The sequence below is a fragment of the Melanostigma gelatinosum genome (genome assembly GCF_949748355.1).
Source record: "Melanostigma gelatinosum genome assembly, chromosome: 16".
Lineage (NCBI taxonomy): Eukaryota > Metazoa > Chordata > Actinopteri > Perciformes > Zoarcidae > Melanostigma > Melanostigma gelatinosum.
In genome coordinates this window covers 5,113,882-5,139,973 of record NC_136649.1, presented here as the reverse complement: position 1 = coordinate 5,139,973, position 26,092 = coordinate 5,113,882, and the positions used below count along the sequence as shown (strand labels likewise).

The window sequence follows — 26,092 nt, the reverse complement described above, 5'->3', positions numbered from 1 at the left end:
ATTATTTCCACCCCAATCTTCGAAAGGAGTGTTGCATTGACAATCCAGTGACGTCAGGGCCCAGCTACTGAGGGGGCACATTCACAGTGTGAAGGTGGGGGAGGCACAGGGCAGGGACCAAAAGATGAACTTCCTGTGCTGTCGAACACAAAAAAATAATTTATTGATGCTGCTGAAGATGAAATGATAAAACCGACAACCGGGTCCAACACCTGAAGGGCAACGGACGCATCATCAAACACACGCGCTTGCCAAACTATAAATCCCACTGAAGCCAAGAGAAGGCCACGGATGGCTGGTCCTCTGCACGATGTGTTCACAGTATGTTTTCCCACCGAAACCCATTACTGGGGTTGTGTCATGGCGCTCTGGGATCTATCCTGCTAATCACTCACAGTGATCACTCTTGGAAGCGACACCTTTTTTGCTGAGCTCCGGCATCTCCCATCAGCTGGTCTGACTGATGGGCGATAAAGAGTGGCTGCGTCAAGTGTGGCTGAAGGTAATGGAAGTGAGCAAAGCGTGGCTAGAGGATCACATAAAACACAAATTGGTGCGCAAATATCTCCTGGAAAATGTCATCTCTTTCAATGGAGAGTCATCGACCCAATAAGCCAATGCTGATGGAGCACGATCTGCTCCAGCCCGGACCAATCAGCAATTTCTCACATCATATTCAGCAGATGACCTCATGTCATCTGATTGCATTTTACAGTTATGGCGAGAGTGTTGATATTACATCTGTGATCAATGATTAAATTCAACAAAAGCATGATCCATTACTGTCGATTTGAATGAAAACTGTCATCGAACTAGCTTTAATTAATCACAACTGAACAGCTTTTAACATTGTAGTGACATTATAGTGACAGTGGATACGTCTTTAGCTTTTACCATTTTCATGTGAAATGTTGATTGCGCAATGTGGTTGCTACAAAATAACTGTCTGTATTTTTTTTCTTATAATCTCCCTGGCCAGCATCACGCAGTGCGTGAAATGCCCTTTCCTCTTGAATCTAATTCTTGGCCAGGATGTAGTCACTTTAACACTGTTTCATCTTAACAATGTTTCCATTCCTATTCCTGTCACTGCTCGCAAACTCGTTTCTCTGAGACGGAGGGAGGCACTGAACTCCCAACCTTTCACACTCCAGACGCCAGACTTGGTTGTCATCACACTCTTGTTCTTTTACACTGATGCACCATCTCAATTATAACACAAAAGTATCCGGAAAGGTGACGTGAGCCTTGACCTTTATAAGTCTGCAGTACAACATTCCAACGTTAGCCCTTGTCAGTCAGCAAGCTATACTGTGGCGGACTTGAACTGTTCTGACATTTCAGGACACATGAAAAGTTCTCAAAGAGAGTGTGCTAAAAGAACGTCATAATATATACTAATTCAAAAAAGTTTTGCAGATGAATGTCTTAGCAAAACTGCAGTTCATTTCATAAAGATATCATACCTAAGGGAGCAGTAGACTTGCTCGGATTTTCAGATAATATTTGAAGTGTTTTTGAATGTTTCAATGTTAAGTGCGTCCTTGAGGAATGCTTCAGAGACTACAAAACTGCCGCTCAGTCAAATCTTATCTCTGTACAACATGAACATAGGGCACACCTGTTTTGACTACTAATCAACTTGCTTAGGTCACTAAATGTTTACTTAAGTTTGCCAGAAGTTAACACTTTTCAGAGCAATCCAGTCCCCCCCCCCCCCCCCCCATTGTGCTTGTCATGGTCAATCAATCAGGCCATCAGTCAAAGAAGTCCATTAACTCAACCAAGGTCCGATGAAGTTAGAGTGGAAAACTCTTTTTCATAGTACTCACATGCCAGGAAGCAGTCCATACTGAAAGAGATGTTGTCTACAGAGATGGCTGAACCGGGTCCAGGTCCATCTTCCGCGCTGAACTGCAGCCAAAACCTACGGAGGGACAGAGCTGTTTTAACAACCGTGCAAGCTGTGAATGCTTGGATAGCTTCTGACTGAAAGGACGTGAAGAAGAATTTATAGCGCTTTAAGAGACATGTCATTGAGCTTTGGGTGTGCATTGTAGGCCTTGTGACAGCTCAGTCTGTATTGTTAAGAACTGTTAGCTCTTTGAGCAGATACAGGGAAGACTTCTTTAGGGATGAAAGACATGTTCTTGTTCTAAATTAAATATGTTTCTGCACAAAATAATGTCGGCATGCACAGCATGACCTGTACGTCCAAAACCTTTGAAGGAATAGTTTGACATTTTGTGAAATATGCTTATTTCCTTTCTTTGATGAGAGGATTGATACCACTCTCAGTCCTGTGTGGTAAATAGCAGCTGTAGCCAGTGGGATGTTAGCTTAGCTTGATAAAAACACTAACAACCGGGGGAACTAGCCCGGCTCTTTTCAAAGATAACAACATCTACCTACCAGCCCCTCGAAAGCTCCGAATAAACATGCTGTATTTCTTATGATCAAACATCAAAGGATAAAAGTGTAAATTCGCCATTTTGCACCCTTTCTCCTGTCCTTATGCTAAGCTAACTGGCTGCTCACTCCAGTTCATATTTAGATTGGTGTCGATCTTCTCATCTACATGTAACTTTCAGGCAAAAAACAACAAGTCAGCGTATTTCCCAAAATGTCAGTATCTCATAATTCTGTCTATTGATTCGTTTTACATTTTCTAGCTTTCAGACAATGATGTTCACAGGAGGTGATTGTCTGTGTCTGTTATACTGTATCTATGAGTTCTAAATCCAAAGTCCTTCCTCTTCAACACTATCGGTCAAACTGATAAGAGGTTTGTATCTGTGAAGTCAAACCTGATGCTCAAACCTGATGTCATACCCATAAAAACACTCACATGCAGAGTCTATAGTACATTGTCTGTAACGTCCGGACCTTTGTCTGCACTTCAGGCTGCATTTCTGATTCTATTTAAGCTCTAAAAAGGTCACCGCGCAAAGACTGGCAGGTTCACCCAATGGTTAAGGACGTGGCATTCTAATTAACAGCACAAGCACAGCTGACTACATAACCCAGGAATCTAAAACGAATCACTCTCAGGGGAGCAGGATTATCTGAGCTCGAATGGCTAAGAAGCCCCCAGTCAGGCAAACAGAGATGAAATCATCTGGGGTTCCTCTTTTTTTAATCTTGCTTTACTCTATTTTATTTTAATTTCTCTCTCGTTTGAGGGGAAATCGGGGCCATAGCTAATTGGGAGGCAAGTAGGGTGGTTAGAACCTTGTGTATTGATTTCTCCTCTTTATCACAGTCAAGTGGAGCAAAAAGAGAGGGGTCTATTTGGTACAACTGTTCACATGGCAGGTCCACGGTATAAGACTAGAGTCCCTGTAGGATTCATTAATTCTGCAGAGTTGAGAGAAAATGTAAATCTGCGTCGAGACAGATAGAAATAAGAAGCGCTTCTTGCTTCTGTTTTCCTTCCCGAGCTCTTAAGTGTTTGTTTGAGTGTGTCGGAGTGTTGGGGACTAAAGTTAGACCCCTTGCGCTTAAGTGCCAGTTTGATGTCTTCATACATGCAGCTTGATATAATCAGACTCCCTGTTTGCGTGCTGAAACAGCCAAGTGTGTTCCGTACCAGTCTGCCAGCCCGTAAAGGGGAACTATGACGAGCTTCCAGCCCCTTTCAGGTTTGGGTTTGCTGGCTGAATGCCACAGTCTGCGCTGCTCCTCCGGGCCTGTGCTGTTCTCAGCAATCCACAGAGACAACGAGCCCCTCTGCAAGCCTCCAGAGCACAGCCACAACCGCACCTGTTGGGATCAGGTGGGAGTTGAAATGAGTGACGCAGTAAAGGTGACCAGGAGAATGTGGATTCTTGAGGTACATGCTGAGAAATAAAGAGAACGAATTACAGAGGAAGAACAGCAACATTGTTTTTGACATGAAGAAAACCAGCCGAGTTACTGTGTTACCACTCAAGGAAGGGATGTACTTGAAACTGCATTGAGCTCAATCAGTAACAGCCATCTGCTCAGTTCTAATTATTCTAAGATTAATACAATTCATCCAGGATCATGATTCGGGCTATTTTGCTCCACCCGCTTCTCCTGCATGCTTCGGCACAAATCAATCTCAATTTGCTGTTTCCAGGAGGGATACGGTCGCTGTAAACCTGCTTTGAATTACACAACAACCAGGCCGTGTCAGGAATTAAACAGTAAAAGGAAGTCTGAAATCTAAAGCTTGCTAACAAGCAATGGGATGTGGCCATGTCCCTCTACAGCATTTTGGTGGCGCCAAGAACATAATTCTTGCTTTCACCATTTAAGTGGAACAGATGCTGGCTTAAGCCTGATGAAAAACACACATACAATCGACACTATTCCCAGACAACTGAATTCTGTGCCTTCATGGCGAACGCTTGCATTGTGCTTGTTCGACAGCAGGTTGTCGTCCTTATCGTCCACCGGCGGACCACATGGTGGCCGTTTAAACATCAAGATTACAGGCGCTGCACAGAGCACACCGGGCATGACATGAAAGTGGTCTGTAGCTAATACCCAAAACTAATGTCCTCAAGATAGTTATCCAAGAGCGGACAGGCTAGATTGAATGGCACCGGTCCAGCGTAGAGAAGGATTTTGTGTTAATCTGGAATCATGGCTAATCTGTGGGCTGTGTGCCCGAGAAGCTGGGAGGCAAGGTTTCTTCCTTTGCTTGTTTCTCATGTGCAGACTAAATGTATTCCCTCTCACTCTCTCCTATTATCTGGTTTCCTGAACTCTTGAGCTTTTCCAACTCCTTCCCACCTCCATCCCTGGATTCTGTGTCGGCTTGTCTCATCCCCAGCACCCCCGCCCCAACTCTAAATATGCAAAGTTCACATGCAGAGGGCCAAAGGTCTCCGAGCTGAGCGATATCAAAACAACATAACTCAATTCTAGATGCAACAGTATCAATCAAGAGTTCAAGTGCACAAGCAATCACCCCTGGAGACGTGCACTGTGAGCGTCATGATCTCAATAATGCATGGCTTCTCATTATTTTCACAACTGGGTCAGCAGATTCACTCTGTGACTGATGAGGTCGACCTCTCTGCCTGTTAGGATCTGTTTAGCTGCTGTTTCAGCACATTGACATCTGATTTGTGAGCTGAGAGCTGTTAACATATCAAAATATGAAGCAAGCCATTCATTAATAACTGTTGAAAAACAAAACGGTTACCGATAAGAATAATGTTGAAAAATGCAACTTTGCAAACTTTACACTTATTATAACCCTGAATGTAAACACATAGCCCACGGAGCATTTTAAATGTATTCATGATCTTTTTGTTTTTACTGTCATTGTATGGTAAAGTGAAGAAGAACTAGAAGGTATCAAAAAAGAAACTGAGTGTTCTGTGAACAAAGAAGTTTATTTTGAAAATACTCTTTGCATGTATCGGGCGAACAATGACACGATAGGGTTCGCTAGAGTGTCATAGTTTGAAGCTGTCCGCTACTATTGTCATGATTATTAAAAATAATAACAATAAACTTTGACCCGTTACAATGCAGTTCATATGTCCAAAGTGTAATCCCCTATTTGACATTTATCTGAAATTGTCAAAATGAACATACTTATTCTTGAGTCATGGCCATAAATGTGTGTTGTGAAGTCACAGTGAACTCGACCTTTGACAATTCTAATCGTTTCATTCTTGAGTCGAGGTGGATGTTTATTTCCAAATTGAAGAAATCCCCTGCAGGTGTTCCAGAGATATCGAGTTCACATCGCCTCCGGCCGTGGCTATCTCCGGCGCAGAGGCGTGAAAAGATGACAGGACTGCAACCTTCACTGCGCGGAGGCCACGGTGCTCATAATCATTGTGGCAAATCTGGCACGTTATTATTTAAAACAGCATATGTGCCGTGCGAGAAGAGAGAGCTCCACACACGCAGCAGCAGGAACGGAGGGGGGTGGGGCTGATACATCTGATCTCGGGTTCATGCGCATCTCAGAGAATGAAGATGATATTTTCTCTGGATTAAAGGCTGACTGTACTTTGCTCACCGTGCACGGGGAGTTTCTGAGGGGAGGGGGGAAGAGAGGGCTCCTCAGTATCGCTGAGCTCCGCTGGCCTTTGGACTGGCCTCCTTCCACGCTGAATGTAGCGCCTTAAAACACACAAACAGTCATCACACACGCAGAAGAAGAAAAGTATTTGAAATGGAATACACGGTTATTATTTCTCCCATTTCTCTCCTTTGATGCATAGCTTAACTGATATGACTAAAGGGTTGTCATGAGGTTAATTGAAAAGTAATGTGCAAGAAAATGAATCTAAAAACACCAAACATGGTATAAAATGATCCACACTACCGCTGAGACTTATGTAAATAAGTTGAGAACAAAAACCAGCCTCAGCAAAGCGAGACTTTAGATTCTCATCCAGAGACACATCGCCTCTCGGCACAGACGATGGAGGACTCAAGGGTCTGCACGCCGGAGCCTTTACACCCGAGTAGGATTCTGTTTGCAGCGAGACGCACGGCGCTCTGATTGAGTTAACACGGGACACATCAGAGGTTCGGCTGATCTTTCCGCATTCACTAACGACTGAAATATTCAATGTCACGCTTTAAAAAAACTGTGCCCCTTTAAAGAAATCCATTTTAATGAGGCATCAACACCACTGTAAAGGCGTTTGAGAGAGCATGCACATGTCTTGATCAGAGCAATAGAAGCGGTGTGTGAGCAACCTGATGACGGGCAGCTCTGTCTGGTGGCCTTGGCCGGCGACTGGAGTCTTCTCCAGGAGAGGCCGCGGCCCGGTAACGCCTGCCAGCCGCACTCGCCCTCTTCAAAGGTGCAGTAGCTGCCATTGAGAAAGTGGCCTGGAGAGAAACAGGAGAGAGAATACATCAGGGGAGGAGAGGAGAAGATGATAAGGAGGAGGGGGGGGGGGCAAGTAATGAGTGGACAGGCCCGGCAGGTGGTCGAAAGAAGAGGAATGGAGTGAACACTGACAGCCAAACTGCCAAGGAGAAAGAGGACAGGGGTGTGTGTGGGGGGGGGGGGGGAATGAAGGAGATGAGAGACGGTGAGGGTGACGAGGTTGTGAGGAGAGAGGGGGGGGACTAATGGCTCACGGGACTCAATGTGTTGGTGATAATTAGGGTTGAGGTGCAGTGGAGGTTACTCTTGAAACAGAAGCAGAAAATGGAAAAGGAAGAAGGAAAGAGGGTCTGAGGGGAAAATGAGAACGCTGAGGAGCTTCACAGGACGCCACGAGCCTCGGAAGCAATTCCAGACGAGCGGCCGCAGTAGTGCAGTGAAAACGCGTAGTTGGACTGTAAAGTGCATTTCCACAACGTGTCTTTGTGAAAAAGTGGGTTTGAGTTGTCATCTCAGTGTTTGAAAAACTCCACCATAACTTTGCTTCATGTTCCTTTTCATCCCCAGCTACTGCCTGTGAGCCTGAGTGCCCATTACCGATAAGAATCTCTAAGTGGCCAGATAACAGCGTGCTTTTTGGAAATGGCCTCCTCCAGATAATAGAAGTGAAAGTGGCCTGAACCAGAGATCATGAAGCAGGTATTCTTCAGGAAGAAAAGCGATGCTTCCTTCATCAATGTCACCAGTTTTAAAGACCCTATATAATGCAGCTAACGCTATTTCATTTTGATGTTGAAGTAGTAAAAACACCAGAAATGATTTTTTTTCTTTCTTTTTTGATGTTTTGTCCTCGAGCAGAAGAAAGGCTGGTGGTGCCGCTGTGGGTCTTGAGTAGATGTCGTGTTCCTCTGTGTCTTGTGATATTAGGACTCATTCTCCTCGTTACATAAACCAGCAAAGCACGGGGATTCAAAGTCACATCATCCGATGGCCGCTCATGACATGAATAAAGAAGTCCGCGATGATGTCACCTCGGACACATCAGCGCGTGTCACTTAGTGCCTCATTTTGCGACCTGAGCTGTCATTCGTAACTGTTTGACATCCGTCCAGTTTAGCCACTTACAAATGGATTCAACCTGAAACAATTTATTTAATGAGGCGTGAATAAGGCCGACGTCCCAGTGTCATTACTGTTTTATGAAAGCTGACATGGACATCACTCAGTCTTTATGAATAGTGGAGTGTCATTGGGCTAATAATGTCCCTTCAATGCGATGCCGACGCTGCTTGACTGGTGTCGGCATGACGACATGACGAGAGGACACAGCCTATGAAAACATGTCATGGCAGGTTCCACATCATAGTGAAAGCTCTGGTGAGCAAAGTCTGAACTCAAATGTTTTCTCTCCTTAGGAACAGATGAAAAAGGTTTTGCCTGGATAAGCTTTCAAAATTCCTTTTTTTAAATTGGTGAAACATTTGGGAAAAGGTTTTTCTGGGATCATTTTTCGAAGTTATGTTTTGTTCCTTTTTTTTTAATCTGTGAGAACCGATGAAAAATGTGTTGCGTGTTGTTGTCAAACTCATTTTGGCCTCAAGAGCTAAAGTCCATCACTTATGTCCTAAATAGGATTGAAGGCATTCATATTTGATCCCTGGTGAGTTTAGATGTTCTCCATACACTCACACATACATACAATGGGTGTTCGCAAGTTATATAGAAAAAACTTGTTCATTATTTTAATCCTATTAAGTGGTGCACTCCAGCATCTTGTGGCCACTATGATTATTACCACAACAAAAATGATCCCGACACAGAAAGTTATCCTGGCAAAAGCTTTTCCTACAACGCAGTCGATCAGACGGAAGGAATGGATCTCTCCCTCTCTGAGCCCTTACGGCGTGTCATGAAGGAAAACACTGATGTTTATCTGGAAGGATTGTCAGGTTCATATGAAGTGATGCGGTGTATGTTTGCAGCATCAGCTGAAGAAGGACTGGGTTGTGAGCAGTAATCGCTCCAAGAATAACAGACAAAGCAAGACATCACAGCACTGGGGGGGGGGCAGTGTTCTGGTCACACTGCTTCAAAGAACAACAAAAGAATACTGCAGATTACTATATTGAATTTCTGCACGCGTCCACCTTTTGATGCTCTGTAGTCGCAGGGAATCGGCGGTGAAGGGAAGCAGTGGGATGTCTGCAGAATTCAGACCGACGAGATCAACCGGCGGAGGCCGTGACTCTCCGAGAACAGGCGGATGTGTTTATGCATAATGCCGGCGAGGGAGATCCGCCGGGACCTGGTTTCCCCTTACATGTCAGGAGTCTGTGTGATTGACACTGAGTTTGTTCCTGCCTGTTCCCTGTTAATGAGCCCTGGCTATGCTTGTGAAGGATTTAAATAGATCAAATCAGATGGAGGTAACTCGTGGATAGATCATGGAGAATAGGGCATCAGAGAGGGAACACTGTGTGATTGGGGGGGGGGGGGGGGGTAATCGTGGCAAGTGATGGAGATGGAAATGGAACGAATGCGGAGCCCGAGATACGGTGGGAGGTCATGGGTGACAGCGAGAGTAAAGAGACACTCATAGACTGATGAATCAGTCTATGAGTGATTCATCGGTGGTCTTTGTCCTCAGTAAAAACAAGAAAAAGGATAAAGGTTGTTGCTAATTTAAGAAAATAAGAGCACTCGGTGGAAAAGGTCAGTTTCCCAGCTGAATCACAGCGATCGAGTGAAATATCAGTCCGTCCCTCTGTTTGTTCTTGATGTAAACATGCAATCACACCCATCTAATTATGGTATTCATCACCCATATTTCAGACATGTTCACACATATGAAACCCTTTGCGTAGATGGCTGCAGAGTGAAGTCAATGGCAAGCTGGGTTTGAGTGTTACTGATCATTATTTGCACTCCAAATTCCGATTCTGGCATCAACGGTCAAAACACAACACACGCCCACAGTCACACAGACACTCTCATGACATCCAAATGGGCATTATGGCCCTCGCGTTCGCCTCTCGGGCCAATTAGCACCGATAAGTCCTCCTTCAGCAGAAAGAGGAACTGTGCCCGGCTGGGATTTCCACCCTCTCGTCAGCCTCTTATCTCTCAGATCCCACAGTAGGCGAACCTATAAGCACCAAGGGAGCCGCCAGCATTTATAATAAGCACCGCATGGCAAGGTGACCTGCACAGAGGGCGGGAGCAGTTTAACTCTGCCCGGGTTTAATATGGGGTGACAAAACGAGCTTTTGACTCTTTGTCTGTTCATCGTGAGCAACGATGTGAAAGCGCACGCATGCAGGTGGGACCAAAAAAGAAAACTCACACAGACACTGAAAAACAGCAGGGCCTGGGGGATCGCACTGAGTAAGATGTCAGCATACTTGGCTAGTGTTCCCTCCTATAGGCCTCGAGAAAAGCAGAAAACAAAATGTGCTAAGAGATAGAAATAACAAGCACGGAATATGTCAAGGGTGAGAAATGCTAGCCAAGCATAGAATACGCTGCTGTTTCTTTCCTGCCTCCCCCTCGCCACCCCGTCCCTCTCTGTCGGGGGAGGGGGCGCGCGGCTGTTGCTCTGCTGGGCAGCGGGACGCGACCGCTTCATTACTCACTGCGGCTGACCGGCTGCACATATTTTTCCGACGCAGGGGTGAATGCATGAAGGGTCGGCGGACACGTGAGCTTTGCGTTTTTTTTTTGTTTTTGCACATTCGGTGTCATGCTGTACTCACGACATAGGTCGCCTTCGTCGTCGCCGAGTGGGCAGTCGGTGCTGAAGTCGCACAGTTTGTCCAGTGGGATCCCCGGTCCCTGGTGACAGTGGTACTGGCCCTGCAGGGTGACGTTCGGGCCGGGCGCGGACGCTGGACAGAGGACAAGAAGAACAAAGAACATTTTGTCATATTAAACGTTCCTCACACAGTTTCAACAATGCTGGGAAATGAAAAATCAGAAAAAGAAAATCGACCGTGAGAGGCAAAAAAATGGCTCCACATTATCTTCCAAGTTCACGTATAGAACATCGCAGCTAGATGAACTGTATTTGTCAGACACAAATCATAACTCAGGGAAAGCGTTGCCTGCAAACAGTATAAAAATATACAGTTGTATAAAAGTGCATCAGTCAGTGACAATGGCTAACACAGCCCCTGACTGCAAGCCCTGTATGACATCCACAGACCACCTGTACCATCATAAATAACTTCTGGCCCAGGCTGCAGAAGCAGCTTTAAATAAAGTACATATCCATCAGGCAAGGAACACAAGCAGCAAACAACTAAACAATGACCTAGATACTGTAGGTAGTGGAGGCGCACTCACACACACACACACACACACACATACTCACACACACACACACACACACACACACCAACTGATATCACCGGGTCCAAACACATCAACTGTAACCTGGGACATTTGCATATCTATGCAAATCAGAGAAGTGATATCTCCAGGTTGTAAGAAACAGACTGCTCACCTTCATCATCACAAGCTGTTCACAGTGAAGAGAACAAAAGTGTCCCCCCCCCCTCGTGTAAGGAAGAAACAAGTGATTGTTATCACGGTGAGGGGATCCGCTTACTGTAGCGTTGCCCTTGATCTGTATTATGTAGATGTGTTCTCCACTCAGACGAGCACGGGAGTCGGAAGTGCGATAGCATTGTGGAGGCCGCTCAGAGACAGGCGGGACCAGAGATGGGTCGGGGACGCTCTGCTAATTTTGACACAAAGTGATGCAATGAGTGCGCTCTTTGTTTCTCTCAGTTTGCATGACTTTCCCGGGTGACGTGATTACCACTACTGATGAAATAAAGCGGTTCATTTTACAGTTTGATGCCCACACAATTTAACATCAGCCATGAGATCCATTTCACCAGGGGCCAAATGTGTGAGCATAAATAGATATCAGTGACTGTGCATTATTAACCTATCATGTTTATAATGAAACATAAGTTCAAGCACACAGGCACAGTCTTAGATTTCAGTCATGAAACGAGACGCATCATGACACAGTGGTTATGACTCAATATATTGCGATACTGTGGCGATATATTGCCATTTATTTTTAATTCTAATGGAAGGAAAACTGTCACACCGTTCATAAAATCAGACTTTTTAATTTTAACATTGGGATGTGCATTTATCACAGCACTACTTTCTGTGCCATGTGAGCCACCGTCTGCCTCTCGAAACTATTGACTAAAAAGAGACGGCGTTTTTGAGAATCGATACAGTATCAGAAAATATAATACGACATTACTCAAGTGTATCGATATTTTGACCCCCCCGCCCTGGAAACGACTGGCTGGTAATAACGCGGTAGACGGCAGACATGTCACAGCCGTGCCTGAGTCATGGCACACTTCACTCCCGTCTGCCACTGCGGCTGAGAAACCTTAAGGCCCAGTGAGTCAACGCAATGGATTTGAGAGATGGAGGCGGCTTCTTCTTTTTTTTTTTATTGGACAAAAACACCCTATTAGTCAGAGCGGCCTCCCGCAGTCACCACTGTGGCGGGGGCCCTAATGGCTGCAGAGAGACACATTAACATGTCAGCGAATAATCCAGTTCACATTCTTTGAAAAACTATTAGTCTGGGGAAATAACTTTTTACATCAATGCTGTGCTGCACACTGTCAATCCTCTTTTTCCAGAAATAAAGTCAGCGCGTTAAATCACAGTCTCACAAACATGTGACTTTCTTTCTACAGAAGACGGCGAATGTGCCATTCTTATTCAAATAAGGCGAGGCTTATTGTTGATGACCGGCTGCGTGCGTGTGTGCGTATAGATGTGGTCTCGCTATGTGTATTGAGTGATGCTCGGCACATGCATTGTGCATTCATTGTGCTCAGTGGCTTCTTCTCCGTATAGTGTTGACACTGCCAGCAGAACGATTTATCAAGAAAGAGTCAAAGAGAAAGTACTCCGGAACCTTTGGGCAAGGTATGTAAATCCATCGATTTGTCTAAGTTTGATGACAGTGGAGTAAAAAAAGAAAAAATAACTCACGATGCTGCTGAACTTCAAGCTCCCTGAGCAGGTAAGTGCAGCCAGTCATGGCCGCTGCACTCCTGGCCTACCGCGGTTCTTAAATCACACCTGTCAGCCTGTGACAACAAGTGGGTCAGTGGGGGAGGCATTGCCTGTGGGACTGACTTCTGTATTTCCGCGTGCTCGGGGGGGGGGGGATGATGTATGACTGGCGGGGAGCCAGAGAAGTGACTGGAGAGGGCACAGCAGCCGCTGATCTTGACTGGCAGAGCACGGGCAAAACGGAAGGTACTTGTTGGCTGCAGCTAAACCGCTAACAACGTCACAAAACACTTACGCTGTCAAAGAAAAGCGGGGTCATTGTGTTCCTCTTCTGCATGTATAAGACACGAAGATGATGTCAACAGCCGTGCAGAAAGGAGCTCATCAAGGTATTGTACATGACATACTGCTGACGACTTAAAACGGGAATATTTTCTCAGGTGTCTCTGACAAGTGTTCAAGGGTGCCAGAAAAGAAAAGAATCCACCAGAGAAACCTTTCATGCAGCAACAAAAGCAAAGCTACTCAGGAGATCAACAGAGACAGTCACAAGCCGCTCTCATAGTCAGACACATGTAACCTCTAAAGCGACGACATACTCCATGTTGAAATCTGCTCGAGTGCTTCATGGAAGAAGAAAAGTACAAGGAAACAAAAAAAAGAGCGTCACAGACTTGATTAAGACGAGTATACAAACTAGCAGTAGTTACAACCAATTCATTATTTTCTGCTCATTCTTCAATGTGTCTTCAATCTCACATGCTGTAATTGAGGACTGAGGGAAACCTCAAGGGACCCTAACCAGGGGGCGTCGCCGCTATCGTGCCACCACCCTGAAGGTAGAATGAGGAGCGGGTGGGTATGCTGAAGATGGATGCAGCCGAGTCTCCCACCGGTCGGTGGACAGGACAAGAAGTATTCGCTCATGAATTCAATTAACTGCACACAGCCACGCTCGATTGGTCAGAGCTCTGCCCAATCGCCATCACTGTCTGTCATGCTCCCCGCTGGAGAGACAGCGGCGCGCACCGAGCGGACTGGCAGAGAGAAAATGAATATAATGCCCGTTATACATTGCAGAGATGTAATGCACTCTCTTTTGGGGAATTTAAAAAGGTGTATTTTTCATGTGAAAAACCGGTTATATTAAATACCTTACTGTAAAACCTGTCCAAGGCATTGTGTATCCTTTGCTATGGAAATTTTACAATTATCCTGAATATAATTATCTTCTGACTGCTTCTCTAGGTTTGGTGAGCTCATGTCTCATCAGCGCCGAGAGTGTGGAGAGAGGGCATTCTGGCAAGAACATGGTGAAGCTTATTAGTTTAATGAGGAGCTCATTTCCACATTCACTTAAGTAGTGTAAAGCAAAATCCCCTCAATTCAAAGGAGACCAACTGGCTTCTTTCTGGATCGTACATGCAGCTTGCAGGTAGCATTAAAGCAACAGCGCTAGGTCTAGAGCCATGCAGGCCACTCTGTGAGGGTACACTTTGGCACAGCGGTGCTATGAGATGAATGCCAACATGCTGGCAATGAAAATGCTAACATGCTGTTAAGCAAGTCAGGCTTTTCTCATTCACTGTCCATAGCTATACCTAAAGCACTATACATCGTATATAACTCCAGGAAATCAATTTGTATGAATTCCATGTCATCAATTCACATGTAATCGTGAGCCAGGACAGACGACGTAGTACCAGGAGTGACAAAGTCTGCTTAGGAGGAGGTTAGAGTGGATGGATGGGTCAAACAAACACGGGACTTTCACACACGATAATGCTGTCCATGTCCACTTGACTGACAGTATTTGTCAGGTAACTTCCACGCTTAAGTAACGCAACTTCCAAAGCTATTTCAACCCGACCCACGATCTTTCCTGAACCTATCCAAGTAGTGTTGATTCCTTAACACTGCAGGGGGCCTGCGCAGGCGCATTGATCCCTCGTGCTGCTGGACATCTGTAGGAACTAACGATTGCTAATTATCACTAAACACAAAGTACAACCGGCGATGGGTGTGACAGGTATTTAGACATAAACCAAAGTATTAATTCGTCTTTACCAGATTTCATGGAAATTCATCCAACAGTTGTCGAGATATTTTTCTCAAAACCACAAATATGTGGAGGAAAAGTTGGGCGATCACCAAAGTCATTGGGATTCATCCTCTGAAGAGTGTCTGCACAAAACTTCCTGCCCATCCATTCAACACTCCCTGAGATATCTCAGGCAGGACCCACTGATTGTATAAGTGGTGTATAAAGTACCCAAAAGCCATACTTGAGTAAAAGTAAAGATACCTTCCTGGAAAATGACTCCAGTAAAAGTAAAAGTCACCTATTAGAATACTACTTGAGTAAAAGTCTTAAAGTATCTGATATTTATTGTACTTAAGTATCAAAAGTAATGTTCTGATATTAAATGTACTTAAGTATTGAAAGTAAAAGTACAAGTAAATGCTGTTAATAAAAAAGCAAAGGGTCAGAATTGTGAGAATGATGAAGTTTATTCTTTTAAGTGCTGTGGCACCATGACCAAGGACATGGAGCTGTGTTGAACATAATTGGGTTGCTGTGATCCATCCAGGAGCAACAATGTTCAACATAACATATTGTACATAAGTATACTTTTGCATCTACTATGAACTTATCATCATAATTCTCCGAAAAGCAATATGACACTATGAAGGAGTTGTAACAGTGCGTTTATAAGTCTGCTCATTAGACTAGAGGATGTAGAGGACCAATGCATAATATTATGTTCAGCAAAACATATCCACTTGATGCATCAGGTCAGTGTTTAGGTAAAGGACACCTGCCTTGTAAACAATGATATAAATTCATCACCGTTTTATTGATATCTTACGAAAAGTTATTACTCATTTTTCGTGCGTTTTTCCTGCAAAAGTCCAGCAACATGAGTCTGTTTTGGCTTGTTACATGCATACTGTCTTTTCAAAATAAACTTCCATCTTCACAGGAAACAGCTCAGGTTTAGGCGATGAAGCGACTTAGTTAGGTTTAGGAAAAGATCATGGTTTGCGTTAAGATATCTACGGAAGTGGCGTTGCTTAAGTACGGAAGTCACAAATAAATCAACATTGGCTTCTCGTTTCACACACGGCACACACGGCCTCCTGGAGGAAACACCAGTGTTAGTTTGACCCATCCACCTCTCCTCATCCCACCCGTCCTGTGTGGAATGCTATTCATGTAGTTGCTCGCTAGCTTTAGCATGTAGCATCCTGGACATCACTGGGAATCACAAGCACTTGTTTGCGCATTAACGTGACTAACCAATGATTTAACTCGCAAACTAGGACCACTGATTCACCAAACCTGCTTGCAGTCTGTGTTCCACCACAGTCCCCGACGCTGCTCTCATGATTCATTTTGTTTCTAAAGATAGATTTGATTTTGTAGCGAGTAACGAAGGTTTCAGGGGAAATGTATCGGAGTCAAAGTATCAGTTTTATTTGCAAAATGTAGTGAAGTAAAAGAAAAAGTCAACAGAATTATTAATAGTAAATTAAAGTACAGATATCCAAAAAAACGACTGAAGTAAAGTAACGAAGTATTTCTGCTTCGTTACTATACACCACTGCTGATTGACCAACATCACCGTCCCCAGAGCCAAACTGCTAGCTCGGCTAAACATGAATCGTCACACGATGATACCTCAGCTTTAGGTGGCTGTGACTGAACAACTGCTGTCAAGTTATAATGGTCCACCTTTAGTATCGCTCAGACAGTTCTTTACTTTGCTGGCTGATGGTCTGACTTCATAAACACTTTGATACTGCCACGTATTCATGTATCAGGACAGAAAGACCAACATTGAAACCGGTGGGAATTAACCGTGAAGCTACTTTAATCCGCATATTGTGTGGCCACCGCCTTCAAACACACAAAAGACCGATATTCCCATTGTGCGTTATCATTCCTCAATATCTCTCTCGTGAATCACACAAGCATCACATGCTGGCTTTTTCTCACTTTTTGGAGGCTTCTTTTGCAACCACACCAACTTGTCTATAAAAAAGAACCATTGCTATCGACAAAGCACACAGAGCGGCTTTGACATCGAGGCATACGTCTCGCAGTGGTGAGCGGTCGTGGCGAGATTGTGGCCTTTGCTTCGTCCCATCAGCATCACACCGGAGGGCTTTGATTCCTCAGTGTAAACTTGTCTTTGATGTTCCTCAGTCAGAGGGGGCAGGAGTGGATCCATTTCAAACCGGAAATCAACTAAGCACTCTTCTCAGACGGAGTAATAACTATGAATTTTACTCCTCCATTACAATACCGACAAGCGGTTTGTTAATGATGGGTTTGTTGACATCCCTGACTCAACGATTGCCGGGATGTCGGGATATGCCGAAGGCCACTTTCTATGGACATAAAACCTGTTAACGCTTTTGAAGTCCGCACCAGCCGTAGATCGAAGTCAGTAAAGGTCAGAGAATAGTTAGTGAGTCTTCTTTAGAGCTCCCGACAGAGTCCATGAACTATATCTCTCTTGCAGACTTCAGCGTGCAACACAGTAAAGCCTGTCATTTGAGGTGACTCAATGGCCAGAATAAGTATTTCATGCCAGCGCACAAATACCCCCTCTGCAGCATTAAAATAAGATTTAGGATTGCTGTATCTTAATGACCGACTTTTCTTCAAAGGTGCTTCGTCCATAATATCCAGGAATGTCCTCCTCCCTGCCAGGTCAGGGTTGATTTAGACATCTGTTCCATTTGGCATATGTATGCTGGGAACACTCTACTTGGTGCCCTGGGCCATTTAACACTTGCTCAATATCTTAAAACGAAACTGCCTGTGTAGATTGCCTTGGAAAGGTGCCTGCAACAGAAAGGCAGTTTGTGTTGAGGGGGTGCTCGCGGAGAGGACCGAGGCAAGCGATTAGAGGTAGAACGTGATGAAGCTTAGCACTGCCAGACAGGGCGGCCTTGTGTCTTCTGCTAATTGATGAGCTGTGTGTGTGTTTTCTTTTTAACTTTCCACTACTATTTTCGCCGTTGGACATTCTGTTTGGACGAGGATGCCGAGCAATAGAAAGTACAAAAAAAACAAAAGAACACGACAAGAAGAGACAAATATCCATCAAATTACCTGCAAGTTAATATGGCAGGTATACGAGCTTCTGACTTCCCCCCAAGGCTCCTGAAGTGCCTCATTTTACGTACTTATTTTATTGTACTCATGAAACTGAGACACAAACAGTGTTTTGTGATCAAAAATGACTTTTTTGTTCCATTGTTGTAATCCAGGCCCACAGGCAGATAGTGAAATCCATATTGGAGCTCATAAAACGTAAACAAAGACTGAATGAAAACAGGAAATATTGAGCTGTGCAAGAAACATGGCCTATATGGTCTAAAGACCTGGATTTAAGGATGTGGTGGCCCTGTTGAAGCAGATCAACAAGTATGTGTGTGTGTGTGTGAATGGATTGTAGGCAGTTATCTGGTATTTTTATTGATTCCAAACAGTAAGATTATTGATTTTTCAAGACGGGGATGTTTCATAACCGCTAAATCCACATCTGAGTGTCGTGGAAGTCATGCTAGATCTGTATCTGCTCTGACACAACCCCTCATTAGACATGTCATTATAAAATGTAAGCATCACAGTTTCACAAGCCTTCTCATTAAAATGAGTAACTATATATATATAAATATATATATAGACATATACCCCAACACTTTCACACAATGCAGGCTTTAAATAAAAACAGAACACTTATATTTGATAGGTAGCTTGTGCCCTGACTTTAATTAAAGGTTATATTGTAATTATGTTAACATTTTTCATGTGCAGCCAACATTTTATCGCTCTTTCGTCTATAGGAACACCGTTGGATTTTATTGCCTCACTTTTAACCTCCGCTACGGTGAGGATTTCAAATGTCAGTGAAGCACACCCTGTTGCGAGTATATATTATAATTGGTGACGGTGGACCCTCATTCTTTTCTTATAAATAATGTCTGAAATGCTAATGTTGAACATTTAAGCAAGCAGGAGTGGTGGTTCAACGGATCATAAAACGCATGCTTTGGATCGTATAACGGATCAGAGTCACGACTTGGATCACAAATCAGATTAGCACAAATATAGCAAATATAACTTTTAGTGACGATACTAATTGCCGCTCATTGATGATCCATATTGTTGTTTGATTATAGCAGCTGGTCTACAAGGCTTCAAACCGTCCCAAAAATCCAAGTAAGTGTTCTTTTTTATTTCACACTGTGATGGTAAACGTTAAACTATGTCATTAATCCGAGGTTCACATAAGTGCTAAACCGTAAGGGGGGGGGGGGGGGGGGCAGGGGCGGACTGGGGGAAAAAAGTGGCCCGGGAGTTTACTGTCAGACCGGCCCACTCAATGCATCGCACGTATCGATGTCAGTGGCCTACTTGGAAAAATACCCATACACTTAACATTATTTTTGATGATTACAAAGAAATTACATCATATATGTTTTTTTTTTATAACATTTGGATCCACCAATTTGCCTGGATGGACACATTGAATAAAATAATACTCCAAGGTAGTAGTTTGCTCGATGAATATGCTGAACTTTGGGCTAGTATCAGATGGTTATACGTATAACTACAGAGCCTTAAGGAATGAATGTCAGCAGAGAAAGACCACACAATAAAGAAACTGGAATCAGAGGGTAGAATTAGTTTGAACTATATTGAAATGAACAGAACATACGATGGGGTGTGAACATCAGTGGTATCAGTAGTGTTGCATGCTGGGTGTGTGATTGTGTGTGTGTGTGTAGGGGTGTTGAAGGTGCATAACAAAACAATAAGTTAAGTAACAGAACCTAAACTAACTCTGCCAGCCCAGGTGCATTATAGTCACATAGTAATAAAAAACAATATCAGTATACTCATGTGTTATTATTACTTCACGAGTAGTTTTTGCAGCAGCTCACTCTTTTCTGCAACACCGTCTATGATTTTCTCACTGTCCAGCAGCTGCAAAACATCTGTCTGAGTAGCCATCAACATAAAAGCCTCCAGGTGCTGTTGAGAGCTGGTTAACTTAAACATTATTTGACATAAATTATTAGAAATGATAAGATTGCCCTCTTTACAACTACCACCATGGATAGCTTGCTCATCGATTGTAAGCAAGTAACTACGGCTAACATGTTAAATTAAATAATCTCGATGATGTGAACAGCGCCAGCTTGCTTATTTGACCAGATCATAACGGTCTCAATTTTGGACATTTATCATTTATCTAGCTAACGTTAGCTAGGCTAGCTTGTAGCCGAACACTACCTCATCTGTGAAAAGCAAGCTAACATTGGCCAAGTCAATGCCACAACTTACCATCATAACACTGTCACCAGTCGGTGGTTTCCCAAATAAGTCAGAGATTTTTAAATATTTTGATGCACCTTCCTCCAGATATCTCTTCTTTTTCTCCCTGAGCTTTTCAGCTCCACCTTTAAAGGATTTACGTTTTGGTACCGGTGCCATGCTGCTAGCTCGCACTCAAAACGGCTTGTCTCCGAGCGAGTGACGCAAGCTGCAGATACATGAATCCGTGACGGGACGCTACGTCAATAACAACGCATGGTCAAATCAACGTAATTAACACAAGGACAGCCACAAAGTCATAAGAACCAGTCACATATATTCATATGACAACAAAGCACATCAATCCAGCAGACCTGCAGCGGATCCACGCATTCCACCACACAAGAGCACGAGCCATCAAATATTATTCATAAAAACGTTACTGCAGATGTAAAAAAACAAACGCAGTTTGTCACTTACCAAATTCTTTGTTGACAAAGAATTTAATCCCAGTACATCGTTTCAGTTCCAGTAAGAAGTCCTTCTCGATTCATGGACGCCGTGACAGTAAAGCCGCCCCTGTATTTCGCCGGTCTACAGCGGCCATTCGCACCTCCGCGGCCCCGCTCCGACCGTCGCCCGGCACGAGCGCACGGCGCAGACCGCGGTTATGGAGAAAAGTTTTTAAAAGCACCGTCGTGTCCAGCCGTGCTATGGCGTCTCAGATCGCGAGGAGTAGTATAATGTCAGTCTATACTGTTGATACAGTTTTCACTGATTATTGACTTTCGGTGTTAGAGTCAATTGAACGTGTTCTGTGAAGCATATAATATAGTCGGGGCCGGCGATGTCAGAGACCGGCCCAAACCCCGTCGGCCTACCGGGGATTCCCCCGGTATCCCCGATGGCCAGTCCGCCCCTGGGGGGGGGATCCGTACCGACCACAGCACTACTAACACCACTAACCAGTAGCGTGGTCATTTAAAGGCAGTGGGCAGTGAAACAGAGGTCTCTATTTAAGTCTCTCTTAATCAATATCTTCTCTGATATATCAAAAAAATACACTGGGAAACTAAATCTCAAGCAGTTAAGCTGCGCTTAAAGGTCCCATATTGTCCCATGTCGAGGTGCTATATCAAACTGTGCCTTTAAATGAGCCGCCACTGTGAGGTTGTGATGTCACAACAGTCACCGGTTAGAAGTGACGCGAATCTTGAAGTTGAAACACACAGCGAGTTCCCGACTCTGCAGGGACTCTGTGAGGACAGGGACAGCGCAGATGGGGAAGACCGGAAACACCGACCAATCAGAGCAGACTCTGCTTTGTCGAGAGGGAAAAAAGACAGGCGCTAGAACTGAGCATTTCAGACAAAGGGTGAATATAGGTCAGAGTCTGAGACAAATGATGTGTTTTTTTACATCTGGCTAACTAACTACAAACTACTCTTTCTTTGATGTGCACATACGAGGAGAAATACGTGCATGAATCACGAATAGTTTCAGCACCATGTGGACTGAAAGCTGCAGATAGTGTCCTGGTGCAACTTTAACATGAAAGGTTTTAGTGTGTTGAGCCAGAGGCCTCGAACAGTAAATGTTAATATTAATTAGCAGCGCACAAGTTGACTCTCTAAGTTTGATCCTGCTACTGAAGTCTTTACGAGGAAGAATATCATGAAAAGTGCTGATCCAGTATATGGACACTGCAGGACGTAAATCCTGCGCGCCAAGATCACAAGATCTGTGTACAGGAAGTGTGTTTCCCAGAGGGAGAAATCACACCTTGGGTGCACGACAAGGACTGACGTACGCACCACTTGCCAGATTTTTCACACCTGCTCGACATTATTAAGTTTGCACACATCAGGGGATTGATGAGCAGCGGCAGAGCTGATGAGTCTTTACAAGACGGAGGAGAAACGTTACGCTCTACAACCCATCCTCATGGGGCCACTGCGTCACCGTGTGACATCCCGCAACTTTTATTAAGCTTCTCAAATTTCTGACATTCTTTTGACCTCATAAACACGGTCTCACACTGCTGTGACAGTATGAGGTTTGTATTTACTAGGGGTGTAACGGTACGCGTATTTGTATTGAACCGTTCGGTACGAGGCTCACGGTTCGGTACGCATGACGAACCGAATACGTCTTTTAAAAAAAATAAAAACTTTATTTAACCAGGTAGTCCCATTGAGATTAAAAATCTCTTTTGCAAGATGTAAGTAACAATACTACATAACATTAAGGAGCAGTTTTAGTTTTTTATGCTTATGTGTTGCTAAGAAGACACCCCAGAAGATGGGTCACTGAGGTATAGTTCCATCATTGTTCAAAGTCAAAGAATAACTTCATGATGTTAGTTGTAATGAATAAATATATTTTAAAATCAAGTACATTTCTCTGGCATTTATAGTTTTCTACTGTACCGAAACATACCGAACCGTGGCTCCACTGTATCGTACCGAACCCAACCGTGAGTTTTGTGAACCGTTACACCCCTAGTATATATATATATATATATATATATATATATATATATATATATATAAATATATATATATATATATATATAAATATATATATATATATTTATATAAATATATATATATACATATATAAATATATATATATATATATATATATATATACATATATAAATATATATATATATATATATATATTATATATATATATATATATATATATATATATATATATATATATATATATATATATATATAAAGGATATATATATTCAGCCTGCTCTTGTTACCCAACAGGGATGATTTTGTATTATTAATGCAGTCAAAGCGAAATTGAAAACTCAATTAAAGGCTTATGTGTGATAAGTTCTGCATAATTAAGGGCGAGTCTCAGTACTATGACACTGATTTGCTTTTGTTCCCTCCACAAACCCCCCCCTCCATCAACATTTCCGACTCTGCCCACTCCACCAGCTCTCTCCAAGCCCATTTCCCTCATCGCCTTCACAGGGCCGTGCGTGATTGATGGGCCCGGCGACTCCCTCGTGCTGCTGTGTACCTAATCTCAAAGTATAGACTCGGCGTAACGCTCCATTAAGAGCCTGCTGCGGCAATGGTGTAACAGTTAGGGAAATGGGCCGTGGAAGGGAAGGTCACCGGTTCAAATTCCCAACGGGGTTCGTCGCTGCCTTGTCTCAGCTACGTGTCCAATTTGGGGGAAAAAATGAATTGTGACAGCTTTGCGGGGTGATACATGAGCGCAAATGCCAATGTGCTCTTCAGTGGACAAACATTGTTATCATGATCAACGCACATGCGACCTGCCTTGCCACAGTGCCACGACGGAGGCAAAGTCAAATCTGCTATTGACACAATCTGGTAATGAGCTTGTCAGTCATCACGCTAGAGTCTGTTTACTTCCAGGATGAGGAACTGTGGGGGGTTGAGAGTGTCATTGACAGGTTTGCTGCGCTTGAATAATTACATTCTCTGGACGGCAACAACCGTCAAAGAAATACCAGCAATAGCTTCCTGTCTCGAGGGGGGCAAGCTCCAGAGATAGGCATATAACCACACAAGTCACTTTAGGGGCAAACAAATTGGATTGCTTGTTGGCCGTGTGACTGATGAGTTAATTAAAGAGGAAGGGTATGGAGAAAGAAGTCGGACACCGCTCCATTTATTTATCCCGTATTGACGTTATCTCCTCGCACTTCACTGGCTTGAGTAATCGCCGCCTTTCTGCTCAAGAAAACAACTAAGGGGGAGGCAATGGACGTTGTCAAAATTCCAATTCAGATTGAAGATCACAAGGAGCGCTGATCAGGGCGGGATTTGTGTTCAGGATTTAGATGAACTAGATTCAGCTGAAAGTAAGTCAGGGACATGACTTCTGACTGTTAATGTAAAAATGTGATGTAAAAAAAACAGCAAGTAATAACGCACGACAAGAAGCCATAAATGAAATGAAGCATTCGTACGTTTTCCCCCTCTCTCTAATTTAAGAATCCTCTGAATGACTCATGATTTTCTTACTAATTTGCAGGAAAATGTTACGCAACCGTACCACAAAGAAAAAAACAGAACATTTAGTGTCCACAGACTTGAAACTGGATTTCACACCTTTGTTTGGATCAGACTTCGTGTCCACCCACCCCAAAAAAGTCCTGTCAATACAAGTCAGTGATAGCAGTAACCAGCCAATGGTGAGTGCAGGGGCCTGGAAGAAATACAGACAACAACCGTTTTACTTTTCCTCCAGGGACTGAGTGCGACGGCCTTAATGGAGCGCTCTGGCCTCATGTTCTGTGCTAAGGTAAGGATGGACGGTAATTCGAGCCCAGGTTTGTGACAGGTGCAGGATGGGAGAGTAGTGGGGGGGGGGGGGTTGGCTAAGAACACCGCGAAATGTGGCAAGCGTGCCGAGACGGATTAGGCCTTAGTTTGGGAGTGGGATGTGTCTAGTGGGTGTTGTGCTGAGGACCCAGGTGGTGCCTGAGGAGAGTTCTTTTTTGTCTGGAAGAGAGGAACACAGTGAACCCGGAGCCGAGAACAATTAGACACCGGCCAACCCCGGCTGGATTTGCATGAGCAATGCTAACGGCAGAAATAGACGGGAGAATCACTCATATGATATTGAATTATTTGTGTTTTTCAGTCACTTTCTTTTAGTTTTTCGTTTGTTTTGCACTTATTTCAGAGGCTTTTCTCCTGCAACAGGATTCTGGAGACAATTTGGGGACGAGACTCCAAGAAGGACTTTAAGGATTTAGTTTTACAATAGCCCAGGTCACAGCAGGATTTAAAGTTATATGCAGGGTTGAGAGCTATGTGGAGGAAATATGAAATGTGTGAGCATGTGAGCTGAGTTTTTCCACATCTCTTTCACTCACTTCCTCTTTCTCTCTCACACACACACACACACACACACACACACACACGTACACACACACACACACACACACACACACACACACACACACACACACACACACACACACACACACACACACTTTTAACATATCTGATAACCAAATCCAGATAATGTAATGGAGGAGTCAGGTGTGGGCCAGCTGTAAGGAACTCAGCTGGATCAAATGATGAATTGTTCCCTGAGACTACCCCCCCCCCCCCCCCCCCCCCCCGACTTCCTGAGTCCAAGCAGCCCATTCTAACCGAAAATTGGAAGAATTACAGCTCAACAAATCCTTCCTGTTGAGCGATTGCTCCTCGTTCATCCGCAATCAAATATTGACCGAGCATAAACAACAGCAGGGCTCAAAGAAACTTCTATGAGAGGCCTTGGCGGGAGACTGGCCAGTGTTGATATTGTGTTAAATATGTCTATGTGTTGTATTTCTGAGATATCTACTAAAATTAGCATGCTAACCAGTAGGGGTGGGAATCACCAGAGGTCCCGCGATACGATATTATCACGATACTTAGGTCACGATACGATATTATCACGATACTATGATATTATCACGATACTGCGATATTCTGCGATAACATATTTTGCAATTTAATACTTTTTTCCACTTCAAATGATGTCCCCAAAGGAAAACTGTGTCAACATGTTTTATCTAATAAGATAAAGTTTTCAGTCTGTTCATCTCACTTCATTTTTATTGCAGCAGAATATGATTGTCAAGCAGACAGACTGACCAACAATGTCATAAATGTTGCATGAACCTGACAAACTGAACTGTTTGTATTACTACATCGTCCAACTGAACTAAATGCAAACGTGTGGACTCAGCATATGAACTATAACTGATATAAGTAGGATATTAGAGTTATATAACTCAGTATAACTTGTGATGCGTGGACGTCGAGGGCAGAGACAGTTATGCGCTGCACTCTCCCCATGAGCCGGCT

The 26,092-nt window shown here is 43.8% G+C and overlaps 1 protein-coding gene across 1 annotated transcript in view; it reads right to left on the bottom strand.

Moving 5' to 3' along the window:
- Positions 1-26,092, bottom strand: part of alk (ALK receptor tyrosine kinase) — a gene marked incomplete at both ends in the record, with an annotated part of 336,641 nt that overhangs the window by 42,029 nt on the left and 268,520 nt on the right. Inside the window, 5 exons of the mRNA XM_079287138.1 lie at positions 1,833-1,927; positions 3,590-3,762; positions 6,008-6,111; positions 6,697-6,831; positions 10,585-10,716. Of these exons, the coding sequence (XP_079143264.1) occupies positions 1,833-1,927; positions 3,590-3,762; positions 6,008-6,111; positions 6,697-6,831; positions 10,585-10,716 (639 nt within the window). The remainder of the gene's footprint in view (positions 1-1,832; positions 1,928-3,589; positions 3,763-6,007; positions 6,112-6,696; positions 6,832-10,584; positions 10,717-26,092) is intronic.